Raw genomic sequence first — 18,114 nt, 5'->3', positions numbered from 1 at the left:
TATTAAATATGGGTCGGGTCGGATAATTTATCCGTTTTTTCATTATCCGTTTTCTACCCGACCCGCCCGGTTACCACTCTAATACTAGGATCTCCATAGCAAGGAAAATCAAAACATATGATGGGTGTGTTTGGTACGAAGGAAAACATTTTCGGAAAATATTTTTCAATTTTTCTATGTTTGGTTGACTTAAATGTTTTGGAAAACATTTTCCTCCAATTGGAGGAAAATATTTTTCCTATTAAGAGAAGAGAAAACATTTTCCAAAACTCTTTTTCAACCTTCCCACCCTATTCCCCATCCCCACCGACCCCACCTCCACACCCCACTTACCCACCCCACCCTCACCCCACCCTCATCCCCCACCCCTACACTAAATAAATTTTTCATGATGTAAAAAAGTATTTTTTTTCATTTTAACAATAAAAAGTACTTTCTTTTCGTGACGTAGAAAAAAGTATTTTCTTTCATTTCAACAAAATGAGTATTTTCTTTTCATGATGTAGAAAAAGTATTTTTTTTTATTTCAATAAAATTATTATTTTATTTTCATGTTGTAGAAAGAGTACTTTCTTTTTCAACCTAAAAAGAATATTTTCTTTATAGTTATGGAGCATAAATTTCAACGTTGTTTTGCGTAAAAAAGTAAAGCAACACATTAGTTCATTTGGTTTGTGTGAATTTTTAGGAGAATAATTAAATTGTTGAAGAAGATAGAGTCCTAAAACGTTGGGTATTTGGAGGGGGGGGGGGGGGGTTGGAGAGCAAGGAAACATGGTGACTTGGAGGAAGGGGGTGAGGAGAGTAGCATAAAAAAATATTTTCCTAAAAAACTATTTTCTACTCTCTAACCAATGACTAGAAAATATTTTCCGAAAAAAATTATCCACTCACCAACCAAATAAGGGAAAATAAGTGATAAAACCACTTATTTTTCATGAAAACATTTTCTAGCATGAAAAACACTTTCCTTGATACCAAACACACCCAAAGAGAAGGAAAATGAGAAAAGAGAATGAAAGATAAGACGAATAAAGACAACAACAAAAACAACAACGACCCAGTATAATCCCACAAGTGGGGTCTGGGAAGGGTAGTGTGTACGCAGACCTTACCTCTACCCCGATAGGGTAGAGAGGCTGTTTCCGATAGACCCTCGGCTCAAGAAGACGAAAAGACGAAAAGAGACAATATATCAGTACCATCAACAAAAGCCATGGAAATAATAACAACATCACAAGAACCAGTGAATAGATGGAAAGCAGAAATAATAACCAGTAAATAAGGTCCGACACTATGAAAACGGAAGAGTAGTGTAAACACAACACTGACCACTAGCAATCTAAGACTAAAACCTATCAACCTAGCCTCACTCTGGTAGACTAAATATGCTCAACTACCTCCTAACCTACAACCTTAATGCTCGACCTCCACAGCGTCCTATCGAGTGCCATGTCCTCGGAGATCTCAAGCCTCGCCATATCCCGCTTGATCATCTCTCCCCAATACTTCTTAGGCCGCCATCTACCTCTCCTCGTACCCACCAATGCCAACCGCTCGCACCTCCTTACCGGAGTATCCAAGGTCCTCCTATGTACGTGCCCGAACCAACTGAGCCCCGCTTCTTGCATCTTTGTCATCAATAGGAGCTACGCCCACCTTCTCCCGAATATCTTCATTCCTAATCTTATCCATCCTAGTGTGCTCGCACATCCACCTTAACATCCTCATTTATGCTACCTTCATCTTCTGGGTATGTGAGTTATTAACTGGCCAACACTCAACCCCATACAACATGGCCGGCCTAACCATCGCTCTATAAAACTTACTTTTGAGTAGCGGAGGCACTTTCTTGTCACACAGGACTCCAGATGCTAACCTCCATTTCATCCACCCCACCCCTATACGGTGTGTGACATTGTCGTCGATCTCCCCACCCCTTGGATAACCGACCCAAGGTACTTGAAACTGCCTCTCTTGGGAATGACCTGCGAATGCGATCCAAGCCTCACGTCCATGCCCGCTTCCCTCGGCTCGGCACTGAACTTGCACTCAAGGTATATAAGACGAATAAAGAGGGAATGAAAGATAAGAAGAGAAAAGGAAGACAAAGTTCATGGATGATATGTGTGTTAAATTGGAACAAGGCATTGACTAAGTGTTCAAGTGAAAGAATCCCACAAGCTCAGGGGCCGCTTATGAGCTTGGCCTAAAAGAATTGTAGACACAAAGTGACAATAAACATAATACTGTGCAAATATGGTGTTTTACTTTTCTCTTTAGTTTTCTTGAACTCAAGTAACAAAAGATTACTTATAAAGTCAAAAATTAAAACAAATTAAACTTTAAAAAAATTGCTCAAGTAATAACAATAAATAAGAAAAAGGGAAATTCTCCTCGGAGACAGATAAAACTAGGGGTGTCAATGATTTAATTCAGTCTGTTCCCATAAAATCTTATAGCGTTACAAATTTTGAATTAGTTTATCGAGTATAATCTATATGACACTTTTTCAATTTTGTATTACACCATCTTTTGCCCTACTGTAAAATTAATTATAAAAAAAAAAAGTAAAAAAAATTCATTCCCCATTGCCCCCAAATTCTGGGGGCGCCAGGGAATGAAATCATATCATAGACGCTTTTCACCGATCAAAAGCTTCCAGTTAGAATGAGGACCCTCGCTGCCATCAAACTTAAATGGCACCCATCCTAAGGCATGTGCAATTTCTTCGAGCTCTTCGATAACAGGTGTGGTGTCACGAATATAAACTCGTCCCCCTGGTCGAAGAATTCTGTCCATTTCTAGCATGATAGTCGTCACATTACATCTGCATGAATGCGGGAATAAGATGTGAGAACGTATAGTCAGCCTCACATAAAATGAACTACTTTTTTACGAACCACATTGATCGATAAGATAAGGGCAAGGTCAGCGAAGTACCATACCTATTTCTTTCTACTGAGAAAAGAGCAGCTGCATGGAGTAAATCATATGTTCTTGGATAAGTATCAAATGGCTCACACCTGAAGTTCAAACCAATAGAAACAGGTTAAGCTTTTCATGTCCATGGTCTAATTGGTTGGTAAGAGGTCATTTTCAACTACTGAAATTGATTTTGGTGTAGAACAGTTATTCGTTTAATACCTGATCAATTATAGTGCAATTTAGGATTTTTATATCCACAGGCACCGGTTATCAAATGTTGAAGACTAACAAAAAAAGGAGGTATGCGTAGTGTATTGTCTTGTGGATGTTCATGTAAATTCTGTACTTATGTTAGTTTAGCATAATAGGTCAATAACTCAAATTATTTGACTTCAAAAACAGACTTATAAACATTTTGGTGCAAAATCCACCCAAAGAAAGCGCAGTGTACATTACCAGTCATGCATGACTCCAATGAGACCCCGGTCATATAGAACTGGCAATGTATTAGAACCACTAACAGGAACAACATTCATAACCCAGCAATCGATGTTCAAATCATGCAACGCAGCTGCAAACCTACCAAAGAATCTCAAGTTAGGAGTAGTGCAGCTTAAACAATTTTCAGACAGCAAAAGCTTAGATATTACCAGAGCATATAAAATGGAATGACCAGACCCGAATTTTTTAAATGGAACATACCCCCCATATAAAGCTCTCATGTCCATCACGTTTCGTAGGTTTAATTCTTTCCAATGGAAAGCACCAACATATCCACTTATGATTTCATGCCAAAATTTTGACTCTGCTTTATAAATTTCCCTCCTAGATAGTTCAGCGTCCATTTTTATACTAAACAGCCTGTCCGGTGGAGAGTGAAGGCGTGCAGGCCAAGTAGTCACATTAGATCCATAGCCGTTCTCAGGTAACTGCATGATGCATGTCTTTAGGTTTACGTTCCTGCCAAAAAGAACCAGTAAAGTGAGTATCAGCAGCACATAATTAGGAGTTCACTCACAACTTTGTCACTACTTTATTCAGCTGCGTTAAGATCCCTATTGTTAATTGCCCCCTTAACCAATGAACTTTTGGAAGGAAAAAAAAACTGATAAATTCATCATAAAAAGCAAACAGTGAACAGGACTAGTACATATTAGAACATGACTCAACAGGAGTCCAAGGAAATTGCACGACATGCATCCAGAATTGATGAAATTACAGCATGCTGTTTTATGAAATTGGCAGAACAGAGTAGGAAATACCAGACGTTATCTGGATCGTCACCAACACCACATAGAGAAGGTTGAACTGCTGGAGGACGACTAAGATAGCAGCTGTTATTCAGTGGCTTCCTCCAAATGGAAATGTCACCCTCATTCTTTAGTAGTTCCCAGCATAAGCGTCGAGTTAGATCCTCCATTTCTGCATAACAGTAAGGAATATAAAGCATAAAGCAGCATGTCGTTTTACCACAGTTAGAAGAGCTCACAGTAACGATTTAGCTGAAAAGGGAAGTACAAAAATGATGGACATGGCATTCAATTTACAAGAAGATTCGTAACTCATTAACATCTCTGACTCTCCTTATGCTACATAAAGAGAAAGCTAAAGATGGACGCTTTACACAATTCGCTAACAGAAACAAATCCTGAAGATTCATGTCTACATTTCTAACTCATATCAACCTCTATTTGATGGTGCCATATTGCTAGATATTGGATGAAGCTGTTACCTTTCAACGGTGCAAACAAGTTTTCTTCATGTCTGTAAACAGGTTCTGCTTTCCAAATAAAGTACCCTCCTGCCCTAAGCATCCTGTTTACCTCTAGGAGCAGAATTCCATCTTCACCGGCAAAATTAAAGACCAATAAATGAGAAATGAGAGATTAGGTTGGCAATAAGATTTACCCCTTAAACCATATATATATCATGTGGAAAAGAGAAGGAAAGAAGACGCAATGCTTGTATTGCAATGCAAATACAATTTACTTAAAGAAGAATACATGTAAAAGTTCAAAAGATGGTTTGTTTCTATTTCTCCTATTTTCGATAAGTTTCTTTATATTTCCCATATTGTGTTGCTTTCCCACGTCAAGCCATTTGTTTTTGCTTTTTTACAGAGTGGGGATGAGATTGGTTTTAGTTGAAAAGAATAGTTTAAGACATGTTGCAAGATTGAGACCCTACTCTACACCAGATAATTTGTACCATAACAAAACATTTCAGCTGTCTAGAAAATAACAGAACTCTGAACAATTTCTTGGACAAAAACTTGAGGATGAATAGCAATCAATAGCGAAACAAATAGTAAAGCAAACAAGATGTACCATCACGGGTCCAATAAATGCTACATCTGGAACAATGTATCAAGTCAAATGCTTGGCTAGGGTACAATAGACGGTGTTTAGCAAATGCTGTTAACATAGCAGGCACTCCGCGTTCTAATGCAAATTGAATCTGATTATTATGCATATCTTTTGTTGCAATGGACAGTGTGCTGACATTGCGGTCCATCAGATATGCACCAAAACTCGCTACACCACCACCGATATCCATGGCAATTCTTGTTCGTTGGCCGAAAGCAATTTCTGGGACCATCTATGGTTGAATGAACATAGTAGCATTTTTAAGTCATGTTGATAAGACATAAACCAAGTAGGAAGCGGAAAAGGCAGAGTACCTTGGAAATCTGATCCAAATACTGATTTGCACCGAGGACATATTGTGTCCCATCTCCTGGAAATATGCACTTGTCTCCCTTCTTTTTTACCCACTTATTGCCTGCTTTCTCTTTAAAGGGTGTATGGGGCACATTGGAAAGCCAGATCTGTTTAAATTTAAAGCTTTATATGTAATGCCTTGTTACTGATATTTAAAAAAAAAAGTAATGTCTTGAAACTTGGATCTTCAAATAAAGGTAAAAGGAACACTCTTATTTTCATTTTTAACATCAACATTAATGGTGGATAAGAAACTAACTTTTTAATATGGTTCTCTCCGTCATTTATAAAACTTTGAAATAATATACATACATCCAGACTTAGTTCCAAAATGTGAAGAAGACAATAGCAAAAATTGCCATGACGAAGCAGCAAAAAGAGCATCACAGCTCACACCAGAGAATAGAGGAACAGTAGTGGCATTTCCCCTCTAACAGGAAATAAAAGACGAAAGCAGAAAATACTGATTGACAATGGTTAGGGAAAAACCACGGTTTTCTACAGTAAATAATTAGGCCAGTTTCTAATCAATTGGATGACTGACATATGTGGTGAGTACATTATCGATAACATTGAAAGAGAATCAACAACAACAACCCAGTAAAATCCCAGCAAGTGGGGCCTGGAATTGAAAGAGAATCCAATAATGAAATTTATCCAAGAATAACTAGGGCAAATTCAAGACCAATTCACATACACCATGGTTAGAATTAATGCAGAGTGGCAAAATTAGGTGATTGGCCGAAAAAACAAGGCACATGTACCTCTCCAATAGCAGCTGACAAATTCCTAATGCTAAGTAGTTAGCTAGATTCTAAGAGAGCTGTCTTCATTCACCAGGATAAAAAACAGTAAAGAAAAGCTTACTACCTAACCTTTAACTTAAAACTCCCGCAACCTGCCTCATGCTGTTATGTACAGGCAACCATAACCTAACCAAGCACCAAAATTCCAAGACAAGTCACTTTCAACTATTTCCTTAATTCTAAACTAGGCAAGTAAATTCAACTATAAGATCAACCATATACCAAATGTATTTCTTGCAAACGATAATCGACAAAAACGAATTTTTATATTTTAATTAGTCAAATTCACCATCACAATTAATTAGGTAAAGATGGAGAAACTTAACTAACTAGAAGTATAATAATGAATAAAACATAAATTGAATACCTCATCCCTGCTTTTTGGCCATGGTATTCTTAGTTTGTAATCTTTAGGTCTTGGAATCAAACAATCCAATCCTTTTCCTTTTGAAGGACAATGCCTTTCCAAATTTCCCCCTCTTTCTGACAAATTCACTCTGGAAAGTTCCTCCACATTATCAAAACAAGGAATATAATCCCTCATACTCTCATCACAAACTTTAAATTTCCCAATTTTACCCCTCAAACCACCTCTATTCCCATCACTCTCCAATGCCTCATCAGTCCCATTAACCTTGCCATTCACCACACTGTCAATGAGCTCCTCATCAAACTCCCCCACCACAAAGTCATTAGTCATTGCACCATTCTCATCAATTATCCCCGTCCGTTCCACTGCCATCTCCGGCCTCCTGAGCGGTGGAGGTGGGGGTTTTCCGGCGACGGTAGAGGTGGTTGTTTGGTTAGGACTTGAAGTAAAAGACATAGGAAATTCATGAGAAGAAGGAGTTGTAGTAGTAAAAGTGGTGATATCAAATGAAAAACGTCTGATTATGAAGAAAAGAAAGATTGAAAGGAAAGAAAGAACAATAATTTTGAGGAAAGTTGGAGTCTTTGTAAGTGAAACATGAGGATGATCTGAAAAAGATAAGCTACTGATTAACCCCTTCATTTTCTTTTTTGGTTGGCCAAGCAAATTCAAGAACTGAACTTGGATTTACAAAGGGTGTTATGGGGTTGAGTTTCTATAGACTTTTTGATATAAAAAAATCAAGAACTGAACTTGGGTTCACAAAGGGGGTTGAGGGGTTGAATTTTTAATTTTTTTTTTTTTTTTTTGGATTTTGATTCTTTGGTGGTTTTACATGGTATTGAAACAGTGGACTTTTGGGAGTGATGCTCGTGGGAGCCGTGAACGTGACGATGGGGAAAAGAGTACTTCTAATATAGAAAGTATATATTATTTCTCGTACTTCAAGGAATGATTAAGGGGATGATGATGAACTGTAAACTTGGACAGATAATAATAATAGCAGAAAATCTAAGGTAAGGTGAAGTCAAGAATCTGCTGAACTGAACTTGGAGTGTATATTTTTTGTGGGTCCCACCACATTTAACTTTTTGGGATATGTCATAGTGATAATCGGCATATGGATCGGGGTTTGTCAAGGAAACCATCTGTCCAATTCCTAGGCTCAACCCTCAAAACTATAGTAGTAGGTTTGGCTTGGACCAACCCGAGTTATTGGGTCTATTCAAAATCGGAATCGGCTCTAATAGAGACCGAGCATGCACGACATAGGGGGTAAATAACCACTTTTTTTTACCGCTAATTAAGCTTTAGTAAGCGTTTTAAAAATATTTAAACTTTGATTATTTATTAATGCAAAAATAAATTAATATCGACTACTTTTAAAACAACTTAAATTTCGATGGCTCCATCTTCATCATCTACCCAGACGCCATTTTTGGCCAAAACAACTCTCTGCAATACCTTGAACTTTGGTCCAATCATCAATTGTTAAAAGGGGATTGCATCTCAAAATTTTAAAAATATCATCACAAAAATAAAGCTCGACGATCAAGAAAAAATAAATCCCCTGTTCCATCCCCGTGTTCACCAAGCATAGTGAGTCAGTGTAGAAGCAAAGAGAAGCTGAGAACCTACTATGTGGAATGTATAAAGAGAAGCTACTTTTGATCGACTTCTTCAATTTTCTGATCGATTGTATTGGAATGATCGTTGTGAAACTTCTCTTCTTCTACCCCTTCCAGGTCTACAAACAAAATTCAATTTCATTAGCATTTCATTTCAAATGTATTTAATTTCCCTAGTTCTCAGAGTAAAACAAGAATTACGTAGTAAACTTTTTTGCTGGCTTGTGCATCTGACAACAGATAATTAGAAATTAAAAAAAAAAAAAAAAAATAGGGGGACTCCAGTGGGGGTGAGGGGTAGCAGCACCGCTACCTTCATACCTCCCTCTTCTAAACATACAAATATCTAAAATTTTAGATCGATGTATAATGATTAAAAATAGGATGTAAGAAGATGAAAGGGGTGTGAGTTCTTATTTAATCACAGAGGGGTAAAGGGAAGGGAAGATAGAGGGTTAGGGATTTTGGAAGATTGAAATGATTTTAAAAAAATGAAACAATTTAAAAGTTGGGCATGTGGCACTCATATAAAACTTCAGATAAATTCTTTTTTTCATTCACTCGTTTTTTTTGGTGTAATTGACGTGTATGCCAGCTCAGCAAAGAGGTATGCATTAGACACTTTGAAATGGTTGGGTATGTAAAAGGTTGCCCGTGGTGATGTAATGACCCAGCTTGTATTTGAGTCTGTTCCCTTATTAGATGCTTCATGTATCCTTATTTATGGTTATGTGCCTTGCGGGGATGGCTGGTTTGATTTGAGGGAGGTTTTGGATTGAATTGGAATACTTAGTACCTAGTATGGAAGCTTAAGTTGGAAGTGTTGATCAAGTTTGACTTTTATGTATTTGACCTCTAACCAGAGTTTTGATAGTTCTGTTAGGCTCGAATGGTACTTTTGGACTTAGGTGTATATCTGAATTTGAATTTGGAGGTTCCTAGGTTGATTTGGTTTTAATTGGTGAAAGCTGACAATTTGAAGGTTTAGAAGTTTATAGGTTTGACCCATAATTGAATTTGTGGTTATTGATGTCTGTTTGGGGTTCGAGCCTTGGAATAGGTTTGTATGGTAATTTATGACTTGTGTGTAAAATTTGAGGTCGTTCCGAGTTGTTTAGGCATGTTCGGCTGGAATTCGGGAATTTGGATTAGTTCATTAAGCTTGAATTGGCGTGCGATTCTTGATTTTGATATTATTTTATGTGATTTGAGGCCTCGAGTAGGTCCTTGTTATATTTTGAAATTGGTTGGCATGATTGGACTAGGTCCTAAGGGGATCAGGTGAGTTTCGGATAAGGTCAGACCATTTTTGGCCTTGGATGGTATTGTTGTTCTGATGTTTTTGTACCTGCTAGGTCAGATCCGCAGGTGTGAGTCCGCAAATACGGACGATTGGTTGCAAATGCAGAGTTGGGAGGGAGAAAGCTTGGTCCGCGGATGTGAAGGACCTTTGCAAATGTGATAGCGCAAATACGCATCCTTGACCGCAAAAGCGGCTCCGCAAGTGCAAGCTATTGGTCCCCAGAAGCGAAATCTGGGGACTTAAGCGGATTCCGCATCTGCGAAGGTTTTTTTGTAGATGCGGTGTTGCAGAAGTGACTTATGGGCCGCAAAAGCGAAAGTGCTGGGCAGAATATATCTTGAGCGAGGTTTTAATTTCATTTATCATATTTTGAGATTGGTGATAGATATGGATTTTAACCACTTATTAGTAGCTTCTTGCTATAATTTTTAGTCCGAAAGTACTGATATTGTAACGACTCGACCGGTCGTTTTGCTTTCTAGATTACTATTCCTCTATTTAAGACTTCTCGTATATGCATTTACTATTTATGACTTGCAAGGATGATTGGTTTTATTTTTGGAAGAGTTCAGGTTGAATTCGGAATACTTAGTTCCTTAATAGTGGCCAAAGGTGGCCAAGTTTGACTTGAGTCAACATTTTGAGTAAACGACCTTGGAATCGGAATTTGATGGTTCCAATAGGTTCGCATGATGATTTTGGACTTCGGCGTGTGTTCGAATCGAGTTTTGGGTGATCCGTGAGCATTTCGGCACTTAAGGTTGAAAGTTGGCGCCTTGAAGGTTTTTGTCACGCCCCAAAATCGAGGAGCGCGTCCGGCGCTCAACCGAGTAAACCCGATTGAGCAAGCCTGTTAGATTTCATACTACCCCAAATTCGTCTTTGAAAAAAGAGAAAATGTACACCATTAATCAAATTCTATGAATATATCATTAACGACTTCCATATCATTTCCATTAGCGACCTCGTTCATAAGTTTCAAGATATTACAAGTTTTATACATCTTTGCCAAATTTCAATATTTCTATTTTGATTCCAATACCCGACACCACCCACAACTTGTCTACGGAGCCTCTAAATACAACTGAAGAGAAATATGAAAATGCCGGCAGCAAGGCTCCGGCTATACCTCAAAATATAAGTACATGATGAACAAATGATACAGGACCCCGAAATGAAGTGGGGCTCACCAAGTCGGCTGAAAAGAGGATGAGCCACTAGCTGCGACCAACACTGTCTGCTACGGAACCACCTACATCCATTTAAAAATGTAGCGCCCCCGGCAAAATGGACGTTAGTACCATGGAATAGTACTAGTATGTATAACTAAACACCATCTCATTAGAAAGAACTATCATACAAGAACAAAGAAATCATAAACAACATCTCAATAGAAAGAACTATCATACAAGAACAAAGAAATCATAAACACCATCTCAATAGAAAGAACTATCATAAAAGAACAAAGAAATCATAAGAATTCAACAAAAGCTTTAAACAATCACCACATCATCAATTAAAAGGAATCACATAGCTTTCACATAATTTTCCTACCTCTAGGTTGGGACATTTCAAAACTTTTCATCATCATTCACAATACCGCCACTTTATTGCGCGGAGTCCGATCACGGCCCGATCGGCTTTCTCATTTGAGACATATACCTCAATCACTATTTAATTGTCACTTTTCGGGTTCAATATCAACACATTACCACCCTGTGTGTAGCATGACGTCCGATCACGGCCCGATCGGCTAAGCCGTCTTACCAAGACGTTACCTCAATCATAATTCTTTCTCACTTTCGGATTTTAATATCAGCACAATACCACCATGTGTGTAGCATGGCGTCCGATCACGGCCCGATCGGCTAAGCCGTCTTACCAAGACGTTACCCCTTTTCCATTAATCATCTCAATTCAATTTTTTTGCTCTTAAACGTGAGTTACGGAATGGCCCCAAGTTCATCGGCACTTGGGGCCACAGTTATTACATCATAGTTGGCACTAGGCCACATTCCGTAACTCACGTTTCACATTATTCCCATTCTCAACATTAACCTTGCCATTTAAGAGCATAGGCACATACAAAAGCAATTTAAGTTATAAGCATAGAGAGGAATTCATCTAGTCCGGCATATTAATCACAATGTAACCTCGACTTGAAATTTAGGCATTTTAGCACGTAGTTCATGTTCTCCACACATCCTCAATTTTACAAAGAATAGCATATTAAACACATGGAGACGCACCTTCCACATACATTCTCACAACATCAATTCATTTAATATAACAAGTACTACATCAATCAAATTTCGGACTTACAATATTTGTACGGACACCATGGAAGCTTAATTTCTAAAAAGAGGGGGTTTTAGCCATACATACCTCAAAGAGCTTTTTCTTAAGTTTCTACAATCCACAAACACCTCTAGCAATAACAATCTATAAGGAGATAGCGGAAATCGATTAATAATCAGGAAGATTACCCATGGTGTAACTCTCTTAGGAATTTCATCAAACACCTATCATGTGAAGTAGTCTACAAGGTCTGAAAATGGAAATTCCCTCCTCCCTCAACCAATTTTAATAGGAGCTACCCAAATTAGTTCTTTAATATCACATACTACAACTTATTCCCACATGCATGGCCTATTTCTAATCCCCGTAATATATTTTTGAACTCAAAATCTCATATATGAAATATTAGAAGTAGGACTTACCCGGAAGATAGTGAGCTAGAGATTAGCATGCTTGATTCTTGAGGGTTTGTGCAAGATTGATGATTAGGAGGCTAGGTTCCCTCTTTCTCTCTCTAAAATGCTCTCACTTCTCTCTGGATTTAGTGTAAAATAGTCCCAAATGAAGCCCCAAATCTTATTTATCAAAGTGGGTTCGTATATGAAAATTTCCAAAAATGACCCCCGAAGTTAATTATGTGGTGCAATTATGCTATAGCTTAATCGAAATGTGGGCAGCATTCTTGCAGCATAATCATTATGCTATAGCATAATCGACAGTATAATCGATTATGCTACAGCATAATCAACATGCGGCAGCATAATGTTTTGCCCGACACTGCTTCATTATGCGACGCATACGCGGTCCGCATAGTCATTTTGCGAACGCAAAAATGGTCGCAAATCTAGCCTTTGGTAATTTAATCATAACTTTGTGTAGGAATGTCCAAATGACGAACGGCTGAAAGCGTTGGAAACTGGACTCGAAGACCTTTCATATGATAGGTTGTTCATCACATAAAACCTTATATGTATTTAGATATGCTCGTTCAAAGTATCGACTTGTGCAAACTCATTTGGAAGTTTAGCCTATTATGAAATTTGCCGATTTGACTTAGACTTAGGCCCCTCCTTGGACCCCACATTACTTATTACATGACGTATACACTAATTCACCATATCCAATCTATTTATATCATGTTTATAGCACATAAAATATTATAATTAGCCTACATGGCACCTCAAAATCCTAAATTACTTAGCAAAAATTTTCGGGGCCTTACAGTTTTAGAGTTTCTTAAATTGGTTTGAAGTAGAATTTGGTGTTATCAATGTCCGTTTGGGATTCCGAGCCTAGGAATAGGTTTGTATGGTGATTTGTGACTTGTGCATAAAATTTGGCGTCATTCCGAGTTGTCTAAGTATGATTCGTCGCGTTCGGATCTAGTTGAAGAAGTTTAAAGTTCATAAGTTGATTAGTTTGGTTCTAGGGTGCGATTCGTAGTTTCAATATTGTTTTATGAGTTTCGAGGCTTCGAGCAGGTCCATATTATGTCTATGGACTTGTTGGTGCAGTTAGACGGTATCCCAGGTGGCTCGGGTGTGTTTCGGACCACCCGGGGTGAAGTCCAAATTGCAGATATTGCTGCTGCTGGTTTCCTTCTTCGCGAACGCGGAGGTATTCTTGTGTTCGCGATGAACGATTTGGTAGGGGGGAGATTTTATGCTTCGCATCTGCGAAGACTGGTCTGCATTCACAATGGGAGAGAACTGTAAAGCTTCGCGTTCATGAAGTGTAGGTCGCGATTGCGAAGAAGAAATTGAGGCTAGGGGATGGCAAGCTGGTAGCCTTCTCGTTCGCGAAGGGGACTCGCATTCGCGAAGGGTTGGACTGGTTAGCCTTCACGATCGCGAGACCCATTTCGCGTTCGTGGAGGGGAAAATCCAAGAAGTGTCAATTTCACCTTCGCGATCGCGAGGCTTCTTTCGTGATCACGAAGAAAGGATACACGGGCAGTAGCTTGTTTTAAAAACAGGACTTAGGCCATTTTCTTCATTTCCCACTTCTCTTGACCGATTTTGGAGCACTTGGAGGGGGATTTTTTACCTAGCATCTTAAGGTAAGTAATTTCTACATAATTGAGTTTAATACACAGATTATGGGTAGATTCTAGGGTTTGGTAAAACAAATGGGATTACCGCACGAAAATTGTTATGAAATTGAGTAGAAATTGTATATTTGAGTTTGTAAGGTCATGGGTAACATTTATTTACGAAAATTTTGAAATCTGGGCACTGGGCAAGGGGGTGGCTTTTAGGGACTTTCTAATTTAGGTTGGGTAATTACTCTAATAGATGAATTATGAACTTTTGAGCATAATTGATTAGTTTGTATGACCTTTGGCTAGTTTCGGATTGCTCGAAATGGATTTAGGGCAATTAGTGAGGTTGAAGTGCCGAGTAATGGACTTGGAAGCGAGGGAAGTCTCTTGCCTAATCTTGTAAGAGAGAATTATCCCCGTATGTGTATAAATTGTTATTTGTTAATAATTGTGGGTGTTATGTACGCACGAAGTGGCGAGAGTCCGTACGTAGCTAAAATCATGTTTATGTACGGGTAGATTTAGGACTTTATCATGCAATATTTGTGTTATTTGTACCCAATTTGTTAGTTTAATTACTTGAATTTTTAATTGAAATTTGATTAGGTATTACGTTAGGCTGACCTTCATTATTTTGAGTTTTGGCGGATTATTCGATTGTTGATAGAAAATTATGCTTCTTGATGTACCTATTCTGGTGTTGTAACTATATGACCCTTAGTTCGAAGAGTTTCTGTATTCTTGTGGATCGAGCCCCTCAGCAGTATATTTAAGATGAATCTATGGTTCACGTCGATCGACCCTCGGCAGTGTACACGAGTATTCTGGATCGGGTCGTACGACCTCGGCATAACTCGTGCATAATATCGTTAGGAGTCAGAATATAAATGTTATTTCCTTCATCGCTTGAGATTCGATAATTACTCGATGGGCCTTATTTGTTAAGGTGGCATGTGATATTTGGGGATTTTAAACTGATATTATGTTCAAGGATCACGTCATTTATTGTTTCTTATTTCGCTATCACTGATGTATTTTATGCCTATATATAATTCTTGTACTTTATTTGTTGACCACTAGTAAGTGTCGATATCCATCCCTCGTCACTACTTCTTCTAGGTTAGACTAGATACTTACTGGTTACGCGTTGATTTATGTACTCACGCTACACTTCTGCACCAATTGTGCAGGTTCTGAGGAAGGTACATCCGGTGGCCATTCAGGCGCGCATCCCCTTTATCCGGAGACCTAGTGGTGAGCTGCTTCCCATGCTCCGATCTGTAGCACCCGAAGTCTTCTCCTTATTGTATTTACTATTTCTATCTATTTTATTTAGGACAATAGTTATAGGAATTTTGTATATTCTACTAGATTGCTCGTGCACTTGTGACATCGCATTTTTGGAATTTCTAGTACATTGTTTATGGTTTTGCCTAACCATATTACTATTTCACTTTAATGTCTTATTTATGTATTATATCACCATGATCTTTTATACTTAGTTCCTTATTAAATAAAATTCATGATTTTAAAAGTAATAAAATAAACAATAAAATGGATAGTCCACACGTTGGTTTGCCTAACGGCGACGTTGGGTGCCATCACGGCCTATAGCGGGAATTGGGTCGTGACAGCTTGGTATCAGAGCACTAGGTTCACATAAGTCTCACGAGTCATGAGCATGCCTAATGGAGTCTTGCGGATCGATGCGGAGACGTCTGTACTTATCTTCGAGAGGCTATAGGGTGTTAGGAAACTTCTCTTTCTTCATCTCCTATCGTGCAATTGATATTGTGCTAATTATCTTTTTCTTATTCTCTCAAATATGGTGAGAACGTGCGTTGTGGTTGTACTCGACGGTAGAGGAGTTTCTCCCCCCGTTGTTAGAGGTCGAGGCAGAGGCCGGGGGAGGGCCACAACTCCTGCTAGAGGACGAGGGCATCCTAGAGTTTCCCATGTTGTACCACCAGTGGATCTAGTGGAGGATCCTATCATGGAGGAGCAGGATGAGGCGCCTGTAGCTGAGCCGGCCCCGACGGATTTAATGATTGCACCGGAATTTTAGGAGGTCATGGTCCGTATGTTGCGATTAATGGATTCTATGACTCACGCGGGGCTATTTCCAGGAGATCCTACAATATCTCAGACAGGAGGGGGAGCACGAACCCCCACCGCTCAGGCTCTAAGGCATGCTAATGTTGTTTATCAGACCCCCTGTTGCAGTGGTTATACCAGAGCCCAGACCAGCCGCGACCGTTGAGCAGTCGAAGCGACTAGATAGATGGACCAGGCTAAATCCTCATGTCTTTGGCGGTGAGCGGCATGAGGATCCACAGGACTTCATTGATCATTGCAAGGACATGCTGCATAATATGGGAGTATTGGAGTCCAACGGGGTGGACTTCACCACATTTTAGTTGGAGGGCAAGGCCCGTAGATGGTGGCAGTCTTATCTCTGTAGCAAGCTAGCAGGTTCACTTCCCTTGACTTGGGACCAGTTCACACGTCTCTTTTTAGAGAGGTATATCCACCCTCTCAAAGTGAAAAGTTAAGGGTTCTGTTCGAGTGGCTCCAATAGGATCATATGTCCGTGACCGATTATGAGGCGAGATTTTATGCGTTGTCTCACCACGCACTTATGTCTGAGAGTGCAGAGTTTTATTGCGGGCTTGCATTATGGTATCCAGGTTACTATGGATCGAGAGTTTGAGATGGGGACTTCTTACGAGCAGGTTGTGGAGATAGCTCAGAGGATTGAGGGTATCCTTCAGTAGGACCGAGAGCATGCACCGAGGGATAAGTGGCCTCAATATTCGGGAGGATTCAGTGGTGCTCCGTCTGGGGGCAGAGGTTAGTTTATGAGGGGCCAGTCTAGAAGGCCCATGTATTCAGCACCACCGCCTGCTCGGGGTGCTCCAATGCAGCGCTACTTCAGTGCCATTCCAAAGAGCACCTACCGTCCATCGGCTATTCAGGGTTCTTCCAGTGGTTATTCGGGTCACCAAGGTTAGACCTTAGGTTAGGTTTGTTCGTCTTCCACACAGGGACATTGCTACGAGTGCGGGGAGCTTGGACATATGAGGAGGTTTTGACCCCGGCTTCGGGGCAAGGCAGTATAGCAAGGCCATCATCCCATGATCACTGCACTAGCTGCCGCACCGCCTGTCCGGTCGGCCATAGGTGGAGGGCAGGTGGGTAGGGGTCTCCCTAGAGGTGGAAGCCAGCCAGGTGGTGCTCCAGATAGGTTCTATGACTTTCTAGCTATACCAGATGCAATAGCCTCATTCGTCGCGATCACAAGTATTATTTCTGTCTGCAGTAGGGATGCTTCGGTACTATTTGATCCAGGGTCTACTTATTCCTATGTATCTTCTCTATTTTCTCCTTTTCTGGATGTCTCTCGTGAGTCCTTGGGTGTTCCTATATATGTGTCCACACCAGTGGGTGATTCTGTTGTTGTAGATTGGGTTTACCGGTCCTATGTAGTCTGTGGTTATGAGACCAAAGCGGATCTTTTGTTGCTTGATATGACCGACTTTGAGGTTATCCTGGGCTTGGACTGATTGTCTCTGTACCACATCGTTCTTGGCTGCCATGCCAAGACCGTACCTTAGTGATGCCATAGTTGCCTAGATTGGAATAAAGGGGTTCATCTATCAGTACATCTAGTCGGGTTATCTCTTTCTTGAAGGCTTTACATATCGTCGAGAAGGGTTATTGGGCATATCTAGCTTATGTTCGGTATACTGTTGTGGAGACTACCATGATTGATTCAGCGCCGTGGTGCGAGAGTTCTCTGATGTATTTCCTTCTGATCCACCAGGCATGCCACCAGATCATGATATCGATTTCAGTATTGATTTGGCGCCAGGCACCTAACCTATCTCTATTCCACCGTACTTCATGGCTCCGAAGAAGTTTAAGGAACAGATTGAGGAGTTAATCGAGAAGGGTTCATCAGGCCGAGTGTGTTGCCTTGGGGTCCACCGATATTGCTTGTGAAGAAGAAGGATGGAGTAT

General features: G+C 39.8%; 1 protein-coding gene across 2 annotated transcripts; it reads right to left on the bottom strand.

Moving 5' to 3' along the window:
- Positions 1–2,400: 2,400 nt before the first annotated feature.
- On the bottom strand, positions 2,401–8,456 carry LOC109212863 (probable methyltransferase PMT10). Of its 2 annotated transcripts, none has more exons than XM_019376560.1 (9): positions 6,822–8,456; positions 5,609–5,755; positions 5,256–5,526; positions 4,661–4,771; positions 4,191–4,350; positions 3,631–3,888; positions 3,385–3,507; positions 2,949–3,026; positions 2,401–2,830 (listed from the first exon to the last, which is right to left on the bottom strand). In XM_019376560.1, the coding sequence occupies exons 1-9, from the start codon at positions 7,464–7,466 to the stop codon at positions 2,632–2,634; spliced, it is 1,992 nt and encodes a 663-aa protein (XP_019232105.1). In that variant the 5' UTR covers positions 7,467–8,456; the 3' UTR covers positions 2,401–2,631. The 2 variants fall into 2 exon arrangements, with proteins under 2 accessions (XP_019232105.1, XP_019232106.1); XM_019376561.1 differs by lacking the exon at positions 6,822–8,456 and adding an exon at positions 5,961–6,325.
- Between the last annotated feature and the right edge of the window lie 9,658 nt (positions 8,457–18,114).

Source organism: Nicotiana attenuata, unplaced genomic scaffold, assembly GCF_001879085.1.
Source record: "Nicotiana attenuata strain UT unplaced genomic scaffold, NIATTr2, whole genome shotgun sequence".
NCBI classification, from domain to species: Eukaryota; Viridiplantae; Streptophyta; class Magnoliopsida; order Solanales; family Solanaceae; genus Nicotiana; species Nicotiana attenuata.
Note: the sequence above shows the minus strand (reverse complement) of the source record. Positions and strands in the feature narration are given on the sequence as shown.